Source organism: Schistocerca piceifrons, chromosome 2 (genome assembly GCF_021461385.2).
Source record: "Schistocerca piceifrons isolate TAMUIC-IGC-003096 chromosome 2, iqSchPice1.1, whole genome shotgun sequence".
NCBI classification, from domain to species: Eukaryota; Metazoa; Arthropoda; class Insecta; order Orthoptera; family Acrididae; genus Schistocerca; species Schistocerca piceifrons.
The window spans coordinates 1,026,596,650-1,026,620,277 of NC_060139.1; the positions used below are offsets into that span (position 1 = coordinate 1,026,596,650).

General features: G+C 37.6%; 1 protein-coding gene across 1 annotated transcript in view; it reads left to right on the forward strand.

Annotated features, from left to right (window-relative positions):
• LOC124776088 overlaps window positions 1-23,628 on the forward strand; it is a 154,802-nt gene that overhangs the window by 37,644 nt on the left and 93,530 nt on the right. Inside the window, exons 3-5 of the mRNA XM_047250929.1 lie at window positions 2,731-2,808; window positions 7,972-8,049; window positions 8,568-8,639. Of these exons, the coding sequence (XP_047106885.1) occupies window positions 2,731-2,808; window positions 7,972-8,049; window positions 8,568-8,639 (228 nt within the window). The remainder of the gene's footprint in view (window positions 1-2,730; window positions 2,809-7,971; window positions 8,050-8,567; window positions 8,640-23,628) is intronic.

Below are 23,628 nucleotides of genomic sequence, written 5' to 3' on the forward strand. Positions count from 1 at the left end.
TAAAAGAATGTTAAGGATAAAACCTCGGACTGGCAGAATAAGAGTGCTCTCAAGTAGAAGATCAAGAAACCTTCACATGGGTGATAGAGCTTGCCTACATTAGATATCACTTATCTATGTCAGCTTGAGAGATCCACCTCTTATATGTTTGGAGACCTAAATTAAGAATCTTACATCATTCCACCAGAAAGAGTTGCAGCTCTTCCAAAGAAATGAAGGCTTGAAGAAAGCCGTTTACGGGCTTACACTGGCTGGTAGAAATTGGATTAAAAAACTGATGATAAGTTAAGAAAACTGAAGTTAAACAAATCAAAAACTGATCCCATATATCTATTTTCGTAGAGATGCTACCAAACCAGTTAGAATAGCTTTATGTGTTGATGATATACTGTCATTCTCAAATGACAGAAATGTTTTGAATCACATCAGCAATTATTTGAAGAGGTTTCTTGAGATATAAGACTTAGGAAGAGTCTGCCATTGCGTAGGTATGGGAATTGCATAATATTTCAAGGAAAAATTTTGATCTCCCAGGAATCCTGTGCAAGAAAAGTTCTTGAGAAATTGGAATAAGTGAAGCCAATCCACTCTCAACACCACTCGAATTTAGTTTGAGGCAGTCAAGTCAATTAACATCAGTGTATATTATCAGGAGGCAATAGGAAGTCTTCTATATCTATCCCAAATATATGGGTCAGACGAGTTCTGCTGGCAGTCTCCTTCACAGATATAGTCACTGTTTAACAAGGTCAATTTGATGTTAGTAAAAAGAGTGTTTAGGTATATAAAGGGAATCATGGTCCTTATGCTAGAATTTTCTTGAGATACGCAAAGAGAAATAGTGACCTTCAGTGATCCAGATTGGCAAAATAAAATCAGTGGCTCATACTCTGTAACTGGATCTTGCAGTAAAATGCAAAATTCTTTAATTTGGTGCTTGTAATAGATAATATACGTCATTAGTACTTATATCCTGACCTGCGAGATATATGCACGTGGCTGCATCATTCTGTATTTCATGAATAAATAAACCAGACATGTTACATGGTGTCATAAGTTAAAACATAGTGTTATGAATATGATCTCCTCAACAGCACCAATACAAATATAGAAACTGAAATTCTGACATACAGTAGCCCCTATGGTGTGATTACATCTGCCAAAACCATTGATGGTGAATGCAGAAAACAAGATGAGCGTATGGGAACTGTGGAAGCTACAATTCAAGTTCTATGTCACGGTGACGCAAAAAGTATGCAGCTAGCAGTATTTTATGTCCGTGATACTAGTGATGCCTTGGTTATATATAATACTTCTGAATTTGGTGCCAGCCAAGAGCAAAATCTGCAAACAGTACTGTAAAAGTTCGATGATTACTTTATCTGAAAAGTAAGCATAACATTTGTAAGGTATGTATTCAATTCTTTACAACAAAAGCCTGGTGAAGCATTTGACGTATTACAGTACCACCAATAATAAAAGTAAACCTTATGAATATGGCAACTTATTAAGTACAATTTAATGATACAAAATTGTCATAGGTATACACAGTGAAAAAAAATGGAAAAAAGATTGTTGACCCTGAAAAACCTCACTGTAGCTAAAGTTATTGATATTTGTAAAACATGTGAATTTGCCTCAAAGTGGATGACTATTATTAGCTCAGAAATGGAGCATTTTGACGTAATAACAAATACTAATTCCTGAAATGGCAGGAAACAATATAATGTAAAAATAAATATAATAAAATACAGTACAACATATGGTGGTAGTCATCCTGTTAAGAAACGTCCAGCTTTTAAAACCATATGTCATAACTGTTATAAAATGGAACACTTTGTAAACAAATGCACTTTCTGTCAATCTCATTTTTTAGATGTTTGCTGCATTTTTTACTTTGAGGCTTCTTATGCACTCAAACATGCTTTGCTATCTCTCTTGGTAATCTATTCGATCTTCAAGTAGCTGTTCAAGGAAACATTTATTTGATTCTTGTATAGCTTTATTTAATTCCTTCTTTAGGGCTTCCATTCTTATTTCAGCTTGTTGTGAGATTTTGTGTTTATTATCAGAATCTCTGTGTAATTGGTTGAAGTGTTTCAGAGCAGTAGTATCATTCCTGCTCTCAATTAAAAATCAACGATTAAGGCCTTGTACAAACATTGTTAGATTACTAGTATGCAATAAGCTTTTAGACTCTAGAATTCTTGGTTAATCAACAAGATTAATGATGACACTAGTTAATTCATTGTTTCTTCCGAATTACAGGCATTGTATACAAGCTGCTTAATGATTGACAGTGTTCTATTCTGCTGTCAGTTCCATGAAGGCTACTTCTGTTGTAAACTAGGTCCAAATAATTATGTCTGTTACATTCTGCTGTCAGTTCCATGAAGGCCACCTCGTTTGCAAACTAGGTCCAAATAATTATGTCTGTAAAGAATCTTAGATGCATTCGTTATTGAAAATATGTCTCATTTTGTTGTAAGCAACAACTCAGTAATGGATGAAATACAGTTTACATTACTCTTTGCTGTAGTTTATAGTTGTGACTTGATACCAGTCCATTTAGTGGCAGGCTTCAGTTGCTGCATGTAATTTTTTTCATATTTGTATTTAATATATTTTGATGTATGTAGAGTTCAGAATGGCGAAAGTATTTTTCAATATCCATGATACTTTCTTTTTGTTGCTAATGTTGGTGATGAACATTAAGTTTGTTTACTTTAGGAATAAAATGCAACATAGCCAAGAGAACTCAGTGGGATCTATAACTTCACCTGTTGTGTCACATGGTACACTTGAAAGGTAATAACACTAATACTAATTTATACAGTAAAACTTGTTCAGAAGGGAATCTCAAGGGACTAAAATAATTTTCCAAATTGGACAAGTTTCCATATTCCACAAAATGGACTAGGCTACATAAAATTTGTCAAGTATCATGTGCAAAAGTATAAATGTGTAATTATGCACACATTTATGTACTGTTACTTCTGTACAGTAGTTTTTCACTTACTATATATTGTACAATAGAACACTATCGACTATTACACTAATTGATACGTAATACAGCATGTCTGTCTTTTAACTGTAACTTTAAGTTTGTGTATTGTTGTACATACATATTTCTATGTATATACATTTCACTTCTTTCATTACATATCAAGGAGGGAAACCTGTTTGAATTCCTGTTCAGAATTGTTCTTTTTTTTCCTGTGCAGTTTTTTGCGCTAAACAATATTTCCAAGAGCCTGAGAGAATTTGTGTGTACTGCAAATTGCGTAGCATTTTGCTTGTGCTCTTCTTCTTTTGTTTCCTCATCATCATCTTTTGTGTTGTGGATTTCTGTTAGATATGTTGTCGAAGTTAATGTGGAGTGAACCGATAGAAAGTCATTACATCAAGTGCAGTCATCTGGACTACATGAAATATTTTGCATATTAATGAATTCAACAATTGCTGCCACATTTCCTTCAGCTTTGATGAGTACAGAAGCATCTTGTTCATCACCTCCAAACCCCCCCTTTGTTGAAGTTCTTGGTGAAGTTTTAGGCTTTGTTTCCCTTACTTCCAAGATAATCCTATTTACTGCGTACTGACAGAAACTGGTGATGCAAGAACAAATGCACTTTCAGCTTCTCATCACTAAGAAAAAGAGATTGCATCAATAATTGCCTAAATGGAAATTGAATGTGTAGTAAGCTCCTCGTCCAGGGGTCGTGCGAAGCTGGTTGAACCTGGTAGGAACCAAGCCAGTTTCACGTTTGGTAACTTGATTGCCTAGGAAAAGGAGAACTTGGTGATTTCTTTTCTTCATTTTACATTCGAAAGAACCTGGCCAATTTTCCACAAGACTATTCACCATATAAGCGTTTTTTCATTTTGCCATGTGACTGGAAGCTTACTGACACCTTACCAGTCACCAGTGGCTTCTCCATTTACACATTGTGTTGTAGTAAGTCTTTCCTTGTACTTTTTTCCCGTGATGCACTTTTTACCTCAGATTGCTAGTGATTTTTAAGGGAGTGCACGATAAACACATGTGTTTCATTGAAATAGGCTCATAATTCTCAATTAGGTTGTGCAGTATTGTCTTCCATTCTGTTACTGTACATTCCTGCACATCCGTAACTTCCCCATGCACTTAGTTCCACATGACATTTTGTCTAGCTTTGAAACTGGCCAGCCATCTTATGGTTGCCTTAAATTCCTTATTGTTAAGCTCTTTTGCAACTTTCTAAGCCTCACTTTGGTATGTCAGTTCAGACAAAAGTAAGTTCCTTGGTCGCACACTTACTTACAAACCATTCCCGCTCTTCCCTGTTAATTTCCTCATTTTCCTTGTCCTCACCTTTCTTTTCATTTGGCTGTTCCCTTGCATCCCTCCATCCCATATCTTATTCCCGTTACTTTTGTTTTACTGCATTTGAGAAGCAAACATTATTTTGCACACAGGGAGTTTATCCATTTGACTTGCCTCTCAATTACCTTTATCTTTTCGTAAAGTGTTTGTGACACATACTTTTTGTTTCACACAGTATTGCCACTTGCATTGCTACAAGTCAGCTGAAACTGGCAGGAATTTTTTTTTATTTTTATTTCTTTTATATTATTATTAAAGAATGCTTGGAACGTGTCGGGAGGGGGGGGGGGGGGTAATAAAAAACCGTTGCGTAACAGATCAACAGTCACCTCTTTCACCAATCACCTCTTTCATGTAACAGCATTTTGGGCTGTACAAAAGTAACGTCCTTTTATAGACATGAATAATGTGGTCTACTGTAATTGACTAATACTGCATAAGATCTTTTTCCAGATTATACAACCTTCCGACAGGCTTGCATATGTGTCAGACACGATGTGACATTGTTCATTACATTTTCTTGGAAAGTGGGAGGGAAGGAAATCCCCCTTTGTTCTAGCCTCCTTCTTCAACCCCACCTTACTTCAGTCCTGACCTCTGCCCACAATAGTAAACAGCAAGCTAGTAACGTGTGTTTCATATCCGAGGAATACACACGACCCCCATGTAAGCTTTTAACTTTTCATTTCCCATTATTTATTGTTAAATGTTTAATGCTTATTAGTAATTTAAAGTAGTGCACATGGTGAATTTACATGTGTCTCGAATCGACAATGCAAGTAAACTAAATTATATGTGTCAGAGATGTGCGACCTTCAGTGCTTGCTTGCATCATGTTATTTATTCAGTTTTGTTACATATTTATTTCTTAGGTCCTATGGGGGGCAAAGAGATGTATAATTTAAACAGTCCTTTGGATGTTGAAGCTGTGATAAAAGCAATTCTGCGTGATACTGACGATGAGGATGATCAGGACAACAGTTTTATAGAGGACAGTAACACTGATGAAGAAGAGCACGTATCAGAAAGAGATGGAGATTCTGATACGGAACTGGGTGCTCAGTCCAGCTCTGAAGATGACAAAGATGAGAGCACCAAATTGACATGTCAAGCTGTTCAAAGGAAAAATAAAAAAATAAATGAGGTTTGGTCATGGCAAAAAAGGCCAAGGAACAGGCAAAGACAAGGTAAACAAAATATTTTACTTCATCTGCATGGAGTAATCGGAACTGCGAAAAACGTGACTAATATTCTAGATTCATGGAAATGCGTCATCTCTGACACAGTGATTCAGTGTATTGTAGAAAATACAGACAAATTTATTCTTACAATACAAGATAACTATTCTTGTCTAAGGGACGCTCAACAGACAGACACAGTGGAAATGAAAACCTTATTCTGGCTGCTTTATCTCGCAGGGATGTACCGCGTGAATCGTCTGAATCTTGACGACTTATGGCGGATGGATGACTTCGTAACTGTCATGAGTACAAAAGGATTTCTGTTTTTAATGCGATCTATTCATTTTGATGATGTGGAAACAAAGGAGAACAAAGAAAAACTGGCCTCCTAGCTCGTATAAGAATTATTTTTGAAGTATCCATTATGAACTGTCAAAAATTCTATTCACTTGGTGAAAATGTCACAATCAATGAAAAACTCGAGGCTTTTCGAGGTTGGTGCATTTTCATAAGATATATGTCAAAAAACCAAGCAAATATGGCATAACAATTTATGCTTTTCTCGCCTCTCAGCTGTATTATACATATGATATGGAAATATACACTGGAGCTCAACCAGAAGGTCCATTTAGTGTAAGCAATAAGCAACCTTATGTGAAAAGGTTAGCAGCAATTGTTTTACAGATTACAACTTGGTAAAGAAATTGGCACAAAAAAAAAATTTCATACGTTGGCACATTACGTAAAAATAAGCCTCGGATACCTCTAGAATTCAGAGCAACCAGAAAGCGAGAGCCCCACTCCAGTTTGTTTGGTTTTTGCAAAGAGGCAACACTTGTCTCATATGTGCCAAAAAAGTACAAGAATGTTTTGTTGATATCCAGTCTTCACAACGATGGAAAAATCAATGAAGGAACAGGTGATCTCAAGAAACAAAAAATTGTAACTTTTTACAATCACACAAAAAGGAGGCTTTGACACTGTCGACAGACTTAGTCGGTCTTTCAGTATTGCTGGAAACACAAAGCGATGGCCTCTGGTGGTGTTTTTTTTATGATCAATGTTGCTGCCATAAATTCATTTATAATCTGGAAAGGAAACACCAGCAATAATCTCAAGAGAAGAAAATATCTCAGATATCTTTTGAATGGAATTGTGCATGAACATGTAAGAAGGAGAAGTACTCAGATAACTGGAGACCTCCGTACAAAAGTTTCAAATGTGTTGCAAACATAAGATGAACACCAACAGCAACCAAAAAGAGGTGAAGATCTATCTCAGGAGCCTCTGAAGAAAAGATATAGGCAATGTTTAGTTAATAAGCAAACGAGAATCGCCTGTTTCAAATGTGAAGTATATGGACAGTTTGTTTGCTTACACATTCAAGAAATGTTTGCAATGATTGTATTTCAGCTTCTAAATAATCACTTGTTTCAAATGTGGGATATATAGATGGTATATTTTACAACGTTCAAGAAATATTTGCAATGATTGTATTTCAGCATCTAAATAATCACCTGTTTCAAATGTGAGATGTATAGATGGTATATTTTGTTTACGTCATTCGAGAAATATTTGCATTGATTTCAACTTCTAAATAACTCTAGTATATTGAGAAACCAAAATTTCAAGCATAATCCTGTATAAATTTGACATTTGTACACAGAAAGTAAGTGTCAGTACCTTGACAAGCTGTGGGAAGAAAAGGTGTGTTTTGAAACATAAGTTTATTTTTAAATAATTTTTTTTGCCTTGCTTTTGTTTTTGTAACCCCTGAATAATACCTATTATTGCTTTTATGATAAAAATTTAATGTTTAAAAAGACATAAAATTTATTAACAACAAGTGGTATCTGCGAGATACGTGCGACCTCCCTTGTCCGCCTAGAAGGCACTCCTATTGGAAGGTTAATTAAGTTTTAAAACTTGCATTCCATTTCATCATTAGGCATGTTCTGCATACATACAAAAAATTTGCCTATAAAAATATATTGAATGCTTTGTGACTGAAATATTTGTACAGCTTGGTTAGATTTCTGAATTATGTAGTTCTGCTTTGATCAAGTTTTGAAATTAACATATCACTACATGTTGAATTAAAGAAGTCTATGTAATTTTAGTAAATATTTGGTATGTTTGATTCAGGAATAAAATATGAAATGTACAGAAGAATTCTATACACTCTTAAGTTTCACTTTTTGTATTGCAGAGTACATATGAGAGATCTTAAATACACAAATGTTTTTATTTCTTTGAAATTATCGTTGGCAGTGTGCATGTGTGGAATTAAAACTAATTGTAACATGCAATCCAGCCATAAATTTTTAATTTATAGTAGTTTGTGAACTTGTTTTTTATGCAATTTATGACATAACTTTTATGTTTTTTTATGCGGTTGGTGGACCCTTGATGCATACAATTCAGCAGTAAAGTCCAAAGTAGCCAGGAAAATTCCATGATTGCTAGGGCTTCATCTGTTCTATCACAGACTGCATATGACAGGTAATTATTTTAACAATATAATGAAAATGATAGTTGCTTGTCATCATATAGCAGAGATGCTGAGTCACTGATAGGCACAACAAAAAGACTGTCACAAAATAACCTTACGGCCAATGAGGCATTTGTCAAAAATAGAGCACACACACACACACACACACACACACACACACACACACACACACACACACACACACACACAGTTACGCAAGTGCAACTGACACAATCATGACCACAGTGTCTGGCAGCTGTGTGTATGTGTGTGTGTGTGTGTGTGTGTGTGTGTGTGTGTGTGTGTGTGTGTGTGTGTGTGTCTCGTCTATTTTTGGCAAAGGTCTTGTTGGACAAAAGCTTATTTTGTGAGTCTTTTTGTTGTGCCTATCTGTGACTCAATATCTCCGTTATATGGTGAGTAACAAATATCTTTCCCTAATATAGGTAATTATTTTAATATGATATTTTGCCATTAGTGATTTTTTTTCTTTTATGGTGTTAATGAATGCTTTATTTATCTAATTTAGCAGTAAAACACAAAATACACAGGAAAATGCAATGGGCTCCAAGGCAGTACCATCACAATCTACATGTGACAGGTAAGTTCAATATTGTTTTACTTTAATAAGTTGCATGGTCATTCAGTTTCATATTGTGACTGAGTTAGTGCTGTAACACCCACTTTAAATAGAATAAAAAACCGTGAAAATGCTGTTGTTACAGTTTGTTATACATATCCAAGTGATTCACCATGTTGTTAGTAAGTAAATTCTGAAAAGGAAAACAGGAAGATTAGGGTTTAACATTCCGTTGATGATAATGTTATTAGTTTTGAAGCAAAAGCTCAGACTGGGAAGTGAAATTGATTGATACCTCTCAAAGGAACCATCCTGGCATTTTCCTTAAGCGATTTGGGGAAATCATTGAAAACTAAATGTGGATGGTTAGATGGGAATTTCAAATGACATCCTCCTGAATACAAGTGTAGTGCCTTAGCATATAGCACTCTGCTACTGTGCTCTGTGCATAAAACAATATTATAAGTGTTCCCTGTAACAACGGATATGAGGAATGCCCAGTGTTGAAAAAAAAGCTAAGCTGACATGAGTTATATCACCTGTTCGGAATGGGTCAATCTTCCTGCAAGGTGTGGCATTGCTTGTTATTGTTCAGGGTGTATATGACCCGGGACGATCGGGAAATTCGGGAAGAACCTGGGAATTTTTCGGAATTCCGGGAATTTTTCATTGTTTTATGTTTCAGTTAAATTTTTGTAATTTTGACTGGTAAGAATTGATTCTCTAGAAAAAAATGTTACTGTATCCTGCTAGTGGAGAATGATACTGCAGCAGTAAAATATAAATGAGAGGGAAAAAAAATTTTAGTGGCAAAGAAAATGTGCAATTTATAACAACAAAACACGGTGCACGCATAAGTGTCTGCAAATAGCAAAAATATGTCAAAGGCCATAGGGTGAAGACTATGTAATTCTTCGTAACAATAAACTCCATGCTATGAGCATGATGTCACAACTGTTCACATTACGTTAGTTTGAACAGTTGCAAGCGGGCTGATGTGCGTGCGCAGTTGACTCGCGTATGAGCAGTACCTTTACCCACTTCCCACTATTTGAAGTGTGGCTGTTAGCTGTATCAGCAGTAGCAGCAAGCAGCCAGATGTAAACGAGAAAAAAATTTTCTCGCGTGCCCTAGTTACCAGATTCGCGCATACGCAGAGTTGTCTGAGTTGCAGTCGGGAGGGGGTTAGTCTCCATGTGACCCGTGTTTAAGTTACGTGATTTGGCTGCTTCTCTCCGTTTACAGCTCCCACATCAAATGAAAACAAAACGGACTTCTGTGGCCGGGAGCTATCAGGTGAATACATTCGCATAATTATGAAGGGCAAAAATGTGTTATTTGTTTCAGTTTTCTGTTTTTATTTTATTTCCAATTTAATAGCAGTTAAGCATTAATCGCCTTGCAGAACAATGAAGTTATTTTTGCAAGTTTGCTAAAGAAATTTGATTTTATTAATCTTTCTGCTGAGGCAATCATTTTATTTGAAACGAAGTGTTTCATTCCACAGTGTTGACTAGTTCCAACTGTTCGCTGAATTTCAAGTGCACGTTATCATCTTCTGCCATGTATGGCATTAAGCCATAATAAAGAACCAAAAGTGAGAGTGTAGAGTACTGGTACTCCAATAAAATTTACATCCCAAAAAGCACACTGAAAACCTTAATATTAGGTGGGACCTACTTAATTGTGAATCTGGAAAAAAACAATGTGCACTTCAAGCCGAATTATGCATTTTAGTATGGTTTACGAAATTCCGATGCTCTTGGGAATATCCTCTGATGCCCTGTTTCTTTTACGGTGTAATGTAAGCTCTCTTAGTGCTTTATACAAACAAACATGCGGACTTCCTACGCCACTGCAGCTGCGCACGCACAATATTGCCTGTTTTCTGGCGCTCTCTGGCAACTGGTATATCAAATCTATTTCTAACAGTCTCCAGATAGTATTTTTTATTTTTTTATTTTATTTATCCACAAAATCATGTTCATGACATGGGATACAAGTTACAGCAATGAATCGTTGAAGCATAATACTTTTTCTTACATTGACTATATGACAGAATACATAAAATACATATCTACATTACAGTCATTCACGATTGACATATTAGACTAAATTAAAGCTACACGTGACATAAATTGGTCTCCATAAATTCAGCAACAGAATAAAAACAATGCTGGAACAGTATACTGTTAACTTTCTTCCTGAAAGAGTTTTTATTATTCTTGACTGAGAAAGGTAATTTATTATAAAGTATGCTGCCTATGATCCTCACACCATCATGGCATTTACTGAGTCTCTGATTAGATGAATGTTGCTTATACTGCGGGTGTCATGATCATGAATGTCATTATTTGTTTTGAAGAGGTGAAGATTCTTACTGACAAATGAAACAGTCTCTAGGATGTATATACATGGTACAGGTAATATTCCGAGTTCTTTAAAGATTGGTTTGGTAGGTGTGTGCGGTGGCACTCTTAACATGACCTTGACAATTCGCTTTTGCATAACAAATATTTTCCTATTTATTGCCCCCAGAATGGAATGTCATATGAGAGGACTGAGTTAACTAGTGCAAAGTATACAGTTTTAATGGTGGTCACATCACAGCTTTGGCTAAGAATTCTGAAGGCATAGCACAGGCTACTCAATTTACACAGTAGTTTCTCTCTGTGGATATTCCACTGCAGTTTGTTATCGATCCAGAGACCTAAGAATTTAGTCTCACTGACTTGTTCAATAACTTTATTGTCCATAATTAGTGGTTCCATATGTGTTGTATGGTTGTTTGATGGGCAGAAGACCATATGAGTGGTTTTTTCCATATTAAGTGGGAGTTTGTTCTCATAGGGCCAGTATAGAAGCCTTTCACTGCTGTCAACTTGGTCAGCTCTCACCTGGTGTGGAGAAATGTTGCAAGAGAGGAGGTTTGTATCATCAGCGAATAACACAGGTACTGTTGAGGGTAGGTGTTCTGGGAGGTCATTAATAAAGATAAGGAAGAGGAGGTGGCCTAAGGTTGAACCCTGTGGGACTCCTGATGTGATTGGTATTATATCTGAATGGGCTCTTCTTGCGTCATTTGTTGCTACTTCTACCAGATGCCCTCTGTTTGATAGATATGACTGGAACCAGTCATTACAGACTCCTCTTATACCATATGCATCCAGTTTGCGGAGTAGTAGTGTGTGGTTGACTAGATCAAAAGCTTTTGTCAGATCAATAAAAAGTCCAGAAGCATACTGGTAATGTTTTTCATTAAATGCTTCTATTATCTCATCAGTAAACGAAAAGAGAGCCTCATTGATTGATTTATTGTTACGAAAACCAAACTGCTGTGCTGTTAGTAGGGAGTTGTTTACAAGAAAGGACATTATACAGGTATATACAATTTTTTCCATTATTTTGGACACAGTTGGGAGAAGGGATATGGGTCGGTAGTTGTTGACTTCATGTTTGTCCCCTTTCTTGTGTAACAGAACTATCTTGGAGATTTTGAGAGTTTGAGGGAAAATGCCAGTATTCATTGAGCAGTTGATTATGTTGCAGAGTGGTTGTATTATTTCATTGGCAACCTGTTTTATTACATAGGCAGGTAGACCATCAAAGCCAGATGAGAGGGAACTTTTCATAATCCTAATAGTTAGCAGAATCTCTTTCAAAGTTGCAGGTATTAGAAAAATTGATTTGTCAGATCTTATACATTTTGGAAGATAGGATTTTGTTGGTGAAGAGCGACCAGATGATAGGCTGTTAGCTGTTCCTGAAAAGTGTTTGTTAAATGTATCTCAGATATGTCTGATGTCCGTTATTTGTTGGGCATTGCGCTGAAGATATTCCGGTGTTTTTTGTTTGATGTCAGTTCTTAAAGTTTTTCTGATAATATCCCACATTGCTTTACATTTGTTATTAGACTCATTTATGTATGCTTTATTTGCTAGTCGTTTTGCTTCTAAGTATCTTCTTGTAATATTTGAAATAATTGTGGAAATTTGTATCATCTGTTTTAATGCTCTGCTCATAGAGTGATCTCTTAGTCTTACATGATATTCTTATACCCTTCGTGATCCACCTGTTATCAGTTTTTCTGGCTGAATGTTGTACTTTGATTTGTTTTAATGGAAAGGCCATATTGAAATGATGACCCAGTATGTCAAGGAATACTGAAGTTTTCGTATCCTTATTATCTTCCTTGTAAACAATGTCCCATGACAGAGACTAAAGTAGATTTTTAAACATTCTAATATTGCTAGGGTCTTTGATGTACCGTCTTAAGATGAAAGTAGATGATGCCCTAAATTAAGCCATAACAAGATACCCTGATGGTCAGAGAGTCCATTGGCCCAATTCAAGACATTAGTAAATGGAAGAGATTCACAGTCCAGGAATATTGCTTCTATACGGCTGCTTGAATTACGTGTTATTCTGGTTGGATCATTTACAATGTTTTGGACATTGAAAGTTGCTAAGAGGTTTATGACGTCGCTCACTGTACACGAAATGTTAGCGAAATTTATGTTAAAATCACCACACAATATAATTTCCTTACCTTTGGCTTTGTAATAGTACATGATACTTTCAAGCCTGTTCAGAAACTAGCTTATGTTGCCATCAGGTGAACGGTAAATGCAGACTGTTATTACATTAGGCTGCTTAATTTCTGTTGCACAGTGTTCCAAATGTTTTTCTATATTTAAGTGATTAGTATTGTCGCACATGGAGAATACTGTACCCTTCCTGACAAGTATTACACAGCCCCCCCCTCCACCCCCCCCCCTCCACCCCCCCCCCCACCCCTCCCTGTTTGATCTGCAGAAACTGTTCCCAACTGTATAATTTGGAAAGTTAAAAAATTGCAAATTTTCATTTTTCAGCCAATGCTCTGTAAAACAGATAACATCAATTTTTATATTGCAATATGAAAGGCAGACTTCAACTTCTAACTGTTTGTTATTTATTGACTATATATTTTGATAATATATAACGAAAGCTAACTCTGAGTTTTGGGGAGACTGTGTTCCTATGTTGCATTTTGGCGATATTTTGTTATTTTTGGACCAAATTCCATGGGAATAGGTCCAATCTATTAGTTTCCCTGAAGAGGAGCACCTAGGACAATGACAGATTTATTTTTCCTTTCACTAACGATAGCTATCTCGTCGAGGCTCCTTCTTGTATCAGATGCAAGCACCCTTTTGCCACATTTGTTAAGATGCATACCATGCCATGTAAAACAATTTCTTTTGTAATTGCTAACGTCTAACAACTTAACATTTGCAAATTTTGAACATAGGCTTTTTAGTTTCGAATTAGTATGTCTAATTTTGTTGTTTACGCCTGACCAGTCTGGTAAGTCATGTCGTAGCGGCAGCATTGTTGCAATTACATTGGTGGAATGCAGGATCCACAGTACTGTGATCAATTTTTGAATGAAAGCACTAGCTTTGTTTCTGTAGACGTTATTAGCACCTCCTATAAGGACAACACAATCGTGTTGTGAAATCAGAACATTCCTCCTTAACACTTGCAGTTACGTACTCAAAATCTGCTCCAGGTTTTACAATACTAGAAACACGCACACTGTCATTTACATTGCTTATCAATAATTCCCTTTCGTTGCGTGCATGGCTGTCGCCAAAGCGTTTCACCTTTTTCACTAATCGTCTTTCTGTCGGTGAGAAGTTGTTCGTTGTACAAATAGCATTTCCTTTTAAAAACCCGATATTGCACGGATTTGAAATGTCTTTTGTGGATTCCTTGTGATTGCGAATGACTTCTTTTGTTGAGATGCACTTAGTAGATGTAATCACCATCTCCGTTTTGTTTACATCGTATGTATTATTAGCCTCTGCCGATGGAGAGACGCGCGTTTTCTGTTCCTAGAGCGTATATTTGTCCTTCAGAGCAGTATATTTTTTATTTAGATCAAACATATTACTTTTGCAAATAGAAATAAACTTAACCCAACTCTAGAAGTATACAATGCAGGATTCAGCGACCACCAAGCTGTCATTCTAAAGGTCGATGTTAGCAAAGATACCTCAAACCCAGTCCCACCTAAAACTTTACGACGGTTTTTCACCCAGGAGAACTTGAACAAGCTAAATGCCCTCCTTAGTAAAGAAAAGTGGACAGAGATGTACACAGCCAATGATGTCAACATGAAATTCAACATGTTTCTTGACAAAATGATCCGCCACTTTGAAGAGGCCTTTCCACAAAAACCAGTAAGAATAAATAATAATAATAATAATAATAGAAACAAGAGTTGGATTACACCAGCTATAAAAATCTCTTGCAAACATAAAAGAATACTCCACATGTTATGTAAACATAGTAGTGACTCCCCTCAACTAACAGAATACTATAAAAACTACACATGTATCCTAAGAAGAGTGATAAGACAAGCAAAAAGGATGCAGAATGATGAGTACATTGACAAATACAGCAATAAAGTAAAAGCAATGTGGAATATCATTAAAAAGGAAAGAGGGGAAATGAAAGCTTCACACACGAACATAGAAATCAAACTCAACAATGAATCTATATCTAATCCCGAAGTTGTGGTGAACTGCTTCAACAATTTCTTTACGAGCATAGCTGAAAAATTGGTCCAAAATATTCCTAACACAAATTACCAACCAGCAAACCAAAAATATCACATATGTGCAGAGTCAATTTTCATTACCAAAGTCACTGAAAATGATGTTGCAAAAGCCCTCAGAGAGTTAAAAAGTTCATATTCAGCTGGAATTGATGGTATCCCAGCAGCTGTAATCAAAAATTGTGAACACACAATTGCTGAACCATTAACTCACCTCTGTGACTGTTCTTTCCAGGCAGGTATCTTCCCTGAAGCCCTGAAACTTTCTAAAGTAATTCCTGTCTTCAAAATAGGTGATAATAAAGATATGAATAATTACAGGCCTATCTCAATCTCATCCTGCTTTTCTAAAGTTTTTGAAAAAATAATGCACAAAAAAATGATGGACTTCATTGGAAAAAAAAAGATTTACTAAGTTTAGCTCAACATGGGTTCAGAAGCAACAAATCTACTGAAACGGCAGTATATGATTGCATAAATACGCTATTAGAACTGTTAGATAGAAAACAACCCATAACAGGCATATTTCTGGATCTGTCAAAGGCTTTTGACACTGTTGACCACAAAATATTACTGGAAAAATTAGAACACTATGCTATCAGAGGAATTGCAAACAACCAATTGGATGCAGAGAGTCAGCATGAAATATACTAATAGACAAAGCAACTCAGTAACCGAAATACTATCAAGTAATAAAACTGTAAAGCAAGGTGTTCCACAGGGCTCAGTGTTGGGACCCCTACTTTTCCTCCTATATATCAATGACTTGAGCCTGAATGTTGATGCACACAAAACAATAATATTTGCTGATGACACAACTGTACTCCTCAAAGGGGAGAATACGGAGGCTGTGCAAAAAGCTGTGAACTTGGCCACTGAACAACTCAGCAACTGGACTAAAATCAACAGATTAACTATCAACACCAAAAAGACAGCATCCATGAACTTTCACACAACACAAAATGCAAATTCCTCTCAGCCATTTGTCACTGTAAATAGCCAGTCAATAGATACCGACACTGTTTTCAAATTCCTGGGTCTGTGGGTTCAAGAAAACCTGAAATGGAATACACATACAGGAAAGGTAAATGCCAGCATCTGTACTGGCTGTTATGCATTGAGTGTACTGAAAACATGTGCTAGCCTGAAAACATTAACCAGTGTGTACTGTGCTTACATACAAGCCCACCTAAAATATGGTGTAATATTCTGGGAAAATTCTCCAACTGCTCTGAGCACATTCAGAATCCAGAAGAGAGCAATGAGGATTATTACTGGGAGCAAACCCAGAGACTCCTGCAAACCCATCTTCAGAAAGTTGGAAATCCTTACACTGCCTTGCCTCTACATTCTTGAGACTCTAAAATTTTTCGGAAACCACATAGTGCCAACTGACCCCAGAGTCGTAAAAAATAATGAAATACATGAACACAACACCAGGAAAAATGCAAACCTGCATATTATACGTACAAACACTCAACTGTGTAAAAAGGGAGCTTTCCACATGGGCCTCCAACTGTTCAACAGTCTTCCCACTAGTATTAAGTCCATCGAAGACAACATAAAATTTAGCAAAGCCATGAAGTCATATTTGTTGTGTCACTGTTTTTACTCTGTAAATGAATACTTAGAACAGTAATCTTGCTGTTTGTGTTAAATTGAAAACATTGAGCAATATAATACATTAGGATACTATAGGCCTATGTTAATATATGTTAACAATGTTAAATGATATTTTCTGACATCTGCAACACACTGTGTGCCACCAGATCACATGGAATAAATAAATAAATAAATAAGTACTCTGATTATTTCGCCCTTTTCTTTGATAACGTCTCTAAATTTGCTTTCACACGCGTTACTAACAATTTAGGACAAGACCATGAATATTCGTCTGTTACGAATTTTATGCTTGTTTTCGAGCATTTCTCGTGGAACCAACGCAGACAGTTACTACACCGAATACCTTTCATCACCTTTTTGTCACAAATCTTGCAGTTATTCACACTTTTACACTCGTTTTTATTGGAGCACTTTTCATTTCAGACTTTCTTGTGCGGCGCCCTGTGGTTCGAAAAGCGTTACTTTCAAAGTAAATTTCTTTTTACACAAGATGAATTATGTTACATGTGAGAAAGTGGGATGGATTTCTAAATCACAGAGCGTTTAAAACTGAACAGTTTGAGGACCAGCCACTTAACAAGAATTTTGAGCCCAGACATTTATGTCATAATTTTAAATTTACTGTCACATTTGTGTGATGTATCTTAAAGTATAACACACGCAAAAAATGATCAATATTACAATTAAAAGCTTAGCTTCTGTTGTAGCTTGTTAATCTTAGAGATCAATATTATATGTGAAAGCTTAGCTTTTCTTGTAGCTGTACTATATACATTAATGTAAACTGTTAACTTTTCCTCTTTGTGAGTTCGCGCTACGTAACCAGTTATCTTGCTATTGGCTGACTGTAACACATGTCCTATGCTCTGAATATCTGCTGTCATCAGCTGCCGAGATCACGTGAGATATGATTGGCTTACAAAAGGACATCACAACCTCGGTTTCAACGCTCTGGAAACTAATGGACTGTGTTTGGTGCAATTCGAATTTATATTTTCTTAATACGAGAATATGCACCGCATATGTTGCTGCAAATCAAAGGTCTTTCCAAAACGTCTCTCCTTTTTTTCATTAAATGTCTTTCCAAAACTTCTCTCCCCCGTCTTTTCTTTATTTTTTTTCTTTTTTTTTTTCCGGGAAGTGTTATGTGAGTGTATAAAACGTTAGCCATTCAAAGTATTGATAAATTTTACCGTTCCGAGGGAAAATCTACAGAAAACCTACTGTTACTGAGCATGGAAAAAGTGTATTTTCGCCCGGGAAAAAACATATTTTTTAAATGGGATATCCGGGAAAAATCCGGGAATTTTTCTTTCTTGTCCCCGTATACACCCTGTTGTTCTAATGTGTGGTGGATGATGGAGCCCAGTAGGGAAATAGCAGGTAGGTTGGGAAGGAAATCCTTGATGGACTTGTTTTGGGTGGGGGGACTGGTTTCAGATGAAGAAGTGGCTGTAGCAGCTGTTCAAACCAGTGCTTGCAAGTTATGACTTATGTCAGCAGAAAAGGAAATTTGGAATGTAATGTCACATTCATGAAAAGATCTTTAGGAAGAAGGAAGAAAAAGAAGGTTAGGTTTTAACACTCAACCGACAGTGAGGTCTTTTAAGTCAGAGCACATCTTGCATTATTTTCCTGCTTTTGCATAAGTTTAGAAGGCTGAAGAGTGTAGTGTGCAACTTTAAGTCTGATAATAATTTCATCTATCTTTGCTCTGTCTTGGACAGCTTCTCCGACTTTGTTCTTATTGATTCACCATAGTACTATTAATAAATTTCAATATTACTTTTGAGTGAACAGTCCATATATTCTTTTCATTGATACATACATGAACTGTATTACTTGACCTCCGTCAACATTCCCTATCTTGAATAAAGTAATCTGACGAAAGTTCTTTGCTAATATAAACATGCTTTGGAAGTCTGTGCATCTCCAGGGCAGGTCTTCGATCCAAGGAATATGTATATGTGCATCTGGGCAGATATTTCTTCTTGAAAAATCTCTGTGATCCCTGTCCCATGGTGAAGAAGCACTTCATCTTTTGATGTAGCTCACCAAGTGTAAAATAAAAATAAAACCCCTGCACAATATCTGTACCTTCACATTTGACATGTTATTTTATAATTTCTAGTTGCTAGTATCATTTGAGTAAGAAGGCATTATGATACACATCAGTTCTCTGGAGTGGTATGTATCACCCCAAGGGGTGAAGACTTATAGCCGTGTTAGTGGGGTAAAAGCACAATACATGGTTTATAATATCGCCCTACTGATAAGTGATCGTGGTCCTCTGCTTTGGAACGAGGTGGAAGGCCTAAGTCAGAGCCTTTGTTGATACTGTGACAATCTTGGAACCAGATTTCTTGACTCACACTATCAGGTAGAAGACTGCAGTTACCAATATGGGTCAGCCATGCTCTATATTTTTGGAAACAGCTGCTTAGATAGCACAGTTTATGTGGCATATTTTAGGTTACAGAAACACCCGTCAGAGCACCAAATTGCGAGTTATGAGTAGTGCACAGGTAACATGTAGTGGTTAAGGTAGGTAACATTTGTTATTGCTGTCAGAACAAAAAAATTAAACTTAGCAATTGGTAACTGAAGAATACAGGGTAAGGTTCCATAATTACCCTTAATGTACTCATTAAGGTATCAACATATGCACTGTACTTTTAAGAGAAAGTAGTCTGAAATCAGAAATAAATACAGTAGAACCAGGAACTAACAAATTGCTTTTAAAATGGCTCTGAGCACTATAGGACTCAACTGCTGAGGTCATTAGTCCCCTAGAACTTAGAACTAGTTAAACCTAACTAACCTAAGGACATCACAAACATCCATGCCCGAGGCAGGATTCGAACCTGCGACCGTAGCGGTCTTGCGGTTCCAGACTGCAGCGCCTTTAACCGCACGGCCACTTCGGCCGGCAAATTGCTTTTAAGGAAATCCTGATTTTAACAAATATTTCTGTTGGTCCTGGTGGAACTCCCATAAGAACTGTGCTTTAAGAGAAAGTCCACTTTTAAGGAACAACCATTAAAAATTCTACAAATTAAAATTCAGCTTTTACGCAGTTTCTACCATGTCCAAGTGAGTTTCTGATTTCTTTCTGATGTAATCATTCACAGTACCAACCTAACCTAACCATATTTCTAACAGAGGAAAATAGTCTATTATGAACTCACTTTCCACCCGGATGCGTCCTCTGGTGATTCTTAAGTAACACAATGACTAAATCCAAAGGTAAAACTGCTAAATATGTTTAAAATAACAAATTATAGGTGTACATAAACCACAGTTCACTGATCGACAGGGCCACACTGAAATCCAAAACCTTTCGGTGCAATTGTCGTAAAATCCGTGTGTGGACTATTTGGTAACAGGTCTCATAAGCTTACAGAATAGGAGATTTCGATAAAGAACCGAAAATGACGTCACTACCGAGACAAACCTACTGCACCAGTCGGTATGAATGATACAGAATAGGGCCCCAGAGCCACTCACCAGAGTCCATCTCCCTCTTCACTCCAACAACACCTCGCACACCCACCTTCTACATGCTCTCCAAATTTCACAAACCCAACAATCCTGGGTACCCCATTGTAGCTGGCAATTGTGCACCCACTTGAAGAATTTCCACTCTTGGTATTCAGCACCTCCAACCAATTGCCTGAAACCTAGCCTCATACATCAAAAATACTAACCGCTTCCTTCACCGACTTTCCACCGTCTCATCCCTTTACCTCCTGGATATCTACTCGTCACTGTTGATGCCACCTCCCTATACCCAAACATCCCTCATGGCCTTGCTGCTATTGAACACTACCTCTCCCAATGTTCTTCAGTCTCCAAGCCTACCACCACATTTCTTACACACCTTACCAACTACATCCTGATCGAAACCTAATTTTCCTTTGAAGGGAAAGTTTACAAACAAATACCAACAGCCGTGGTGCACATGTGACACCCTCCTATGCCAACCTGTTTGTGGACCATCTAGAGCAAACCTTAGCCTCCCAAAAGTCCCAACCCCTAGTATGGTTCAGGTTCATTGATAATATTTCCATGATCTGGACTGAGGGCCAAGACACACTATCCACAGACTCTCACAACCCCAACAACTTTTCTCCCATCTGCTTCACCTGGTCCTCCTCTACCCAATGAACCGTCTTCCTGTACATCGACCTCTACCTCACTGATGGCTCTAGCCACACCTCTGGCCACATTAAAGCTAATATCCACCAACAGTCCCTGCATTTTGATATCTTCCATCCCTTCTGCACCAAAAAATCCCTCTCAAACAGCCTAGCCACCTGCAGGGACAAGAACTCTCTTGCCCAGTATGCTGAAGGCCTCAAAGGTCTTCACAAACAGGCAGTACCCCCGAAACCTAGTCCACAAACAGATTTCCCATGCCATATTCTCACACAACCTCAATCCTCTCACCATCCCCAAGAATCAGCTACAAAGGAGCGTTACCCTTATCACCCAATGTCACCTGGGCTTGAACAACCGAACCATATCCTGTGCCAGGGCTTTGATTGACTCTCATCTTGCCCCAGAATGAGAGACATCCTACCTAGGGTCCTTCCCACCCTTCCTAAAGTTGTGTTCTGTTGTCCACCCATCCTACACAGCAACCTTGTCCATCCCTATGCCCAGTCCCATGCCACAGGGATCATATCCCTATGGCAGACCAAGCTGCAAGACCTGTCCGATCCATCCACCCATTACCTCTACTCCAGTCCTGCTGCAGGATTATCCTACTCCATCAGAGGCCAGGCCACATACGAAAGCAGCAATGCCATATACCTCTGTTGCTGTCCATCAGGATGAAAGGCCCCTGCCAAGCTGTTGTCAAGAACAAAGGTGACCAACTGGTGGCACAACATGCAACTGCGCACAGCATGCTCAATTAAGTGGCTGCTTCGCAACTCTGGATCCTTCCCTCCACCACTAACTTCTCTGAACTGCGCAGATGGGAGTTATCCGCTGTAAGGATCCCGTAACCATTGTGGCCTCAATCTCAGAAAACACGATGTTCCCATACCCTCCACCCATCAGTTTCCTCCGTCCTGCCACCCTCTCCCTAGTGACATCCCTGCATTGCCTTCAGTGTTTCAGTGTGTGCCGCTTCCCACTGACTGCTACAGTTGTGCCAGTCCGTATACCTGCTATCCTTCCCTCTTGCATTCCTGCCTGGCAAACCAGCCACCTCCCTCGTAGCCACTAGCCATCCACACCCAGTCCCACTCCCTGCCTCCTGCATCCCTCTCCCTCTAGTCTTCCCACCTGACACTACCCCTACCACAACCAGTCCATCTCCAACAAAATCATTGGCACTGTCAGTCTAGCCGGCACCATGTGTGTGTGTGTGTGTGTGTGTGTGTGTGTGTTCACAATCTCAGAGCCAAGAACTTAGAAGCATGAAATGTGAAGTGTTGTCTTTGTTATTGTCAAATTTATTAGTTTTACTTTTGTTGAGTTATGGCCTATAAATGCAGAAATCTTATGATTCAGCAAAAGCTGAGTTCATCCACGATGTCAAAGACAGTCACAACATAAACTTTCTGAAATGGCAAAAAGGTAGAATTTGGCGTCACCTTTGTTGTGCTGCATTCTCAAAAACAATTAAGGTAGGATTTGGCATCATCTTTGTTGTGCTGCATTCTCATAAACAATTAAGGTAGAATTTGGCATTATCTTAGTTGTGCTGCATTCTCAAAAACAAGTAAGCATTGTTAATTGTCCTGAAGATCAGTATTGAAAATTTCATTGTGTCAAATGACTATTAGATCCTAGTAAAAGAACATCATAAATAAGTGGAAGAAATGATATATACAGAGTTATGAGCCCAGAGTCATTTTTAGTGCGTATGAAACTACAATCTTTTACAATTTACTTCCTAAAAAAATGTATTCTGTTCAGTGAGAAGGTGAAAAAAGTAAAAGTACAGTGTCTGTGCTATTGTGTAAAATAGTAATGGAAGTGAGAAGTTGCCCATACAGATATAAGGAAATATAAATCCCTCAAGTGTTTTAAAACATAAAAGTGACACCTTGTACTTATTAATACAACAACAGTACCTAGATATCTTGTGTTCCTTTCACCAAACTGCCCAAGTCATCTGCAGCCTCTGGACCTGCACATAATAATGTCTGTTAAAGCCAGATACAGAGTAGAGGTGTCCAGAGATCAATTACATTCCTTGAGAGGAGGGAGAGGTGAGACACAAACATTTTACAGGCTGCGCATATGCTTGTTTCTGCCTGGACTTGAACAACACAACACATTGTGTTACATTGTCTTGCAAGGCTGGTTGTGGTAGATAAGTTGCTGTTGAAGACGAAACTGTTCCTTAAGAAGAATGGAGTAGAATCACAGTTGCTCCCAAAAAATGTGACATTGCAGGACTTTTGTTTCTTGTGACGGTGATTTTCTGGCTTCCACACCCAAGATGAATGTAAGTGATACGTGTGAAATTCTAGTCAAGGAGCACTGTGACGTCGGAACTTGTGGTGACAATGATGAAGAAGAGGATGCTCTTACATGTAGTTCTGCAGCTGCTGTGCAAGAAATTGATACTGTCAAGAAATACTATTCCTTTTTTAATGTAGACAAGTCAGTTTTAACAAATGTCAAACAACTGGAGTGACAACTTCTGTCACTACAATATGCAGGAAAAACAAAGGAAACAACTCCTCCTGATTTAAAAAGCAAAGAATATAATTTGTAGCAGTTGGTGAGTTTGTAATTAAATAGTCCTCAGAGCACTTGCGT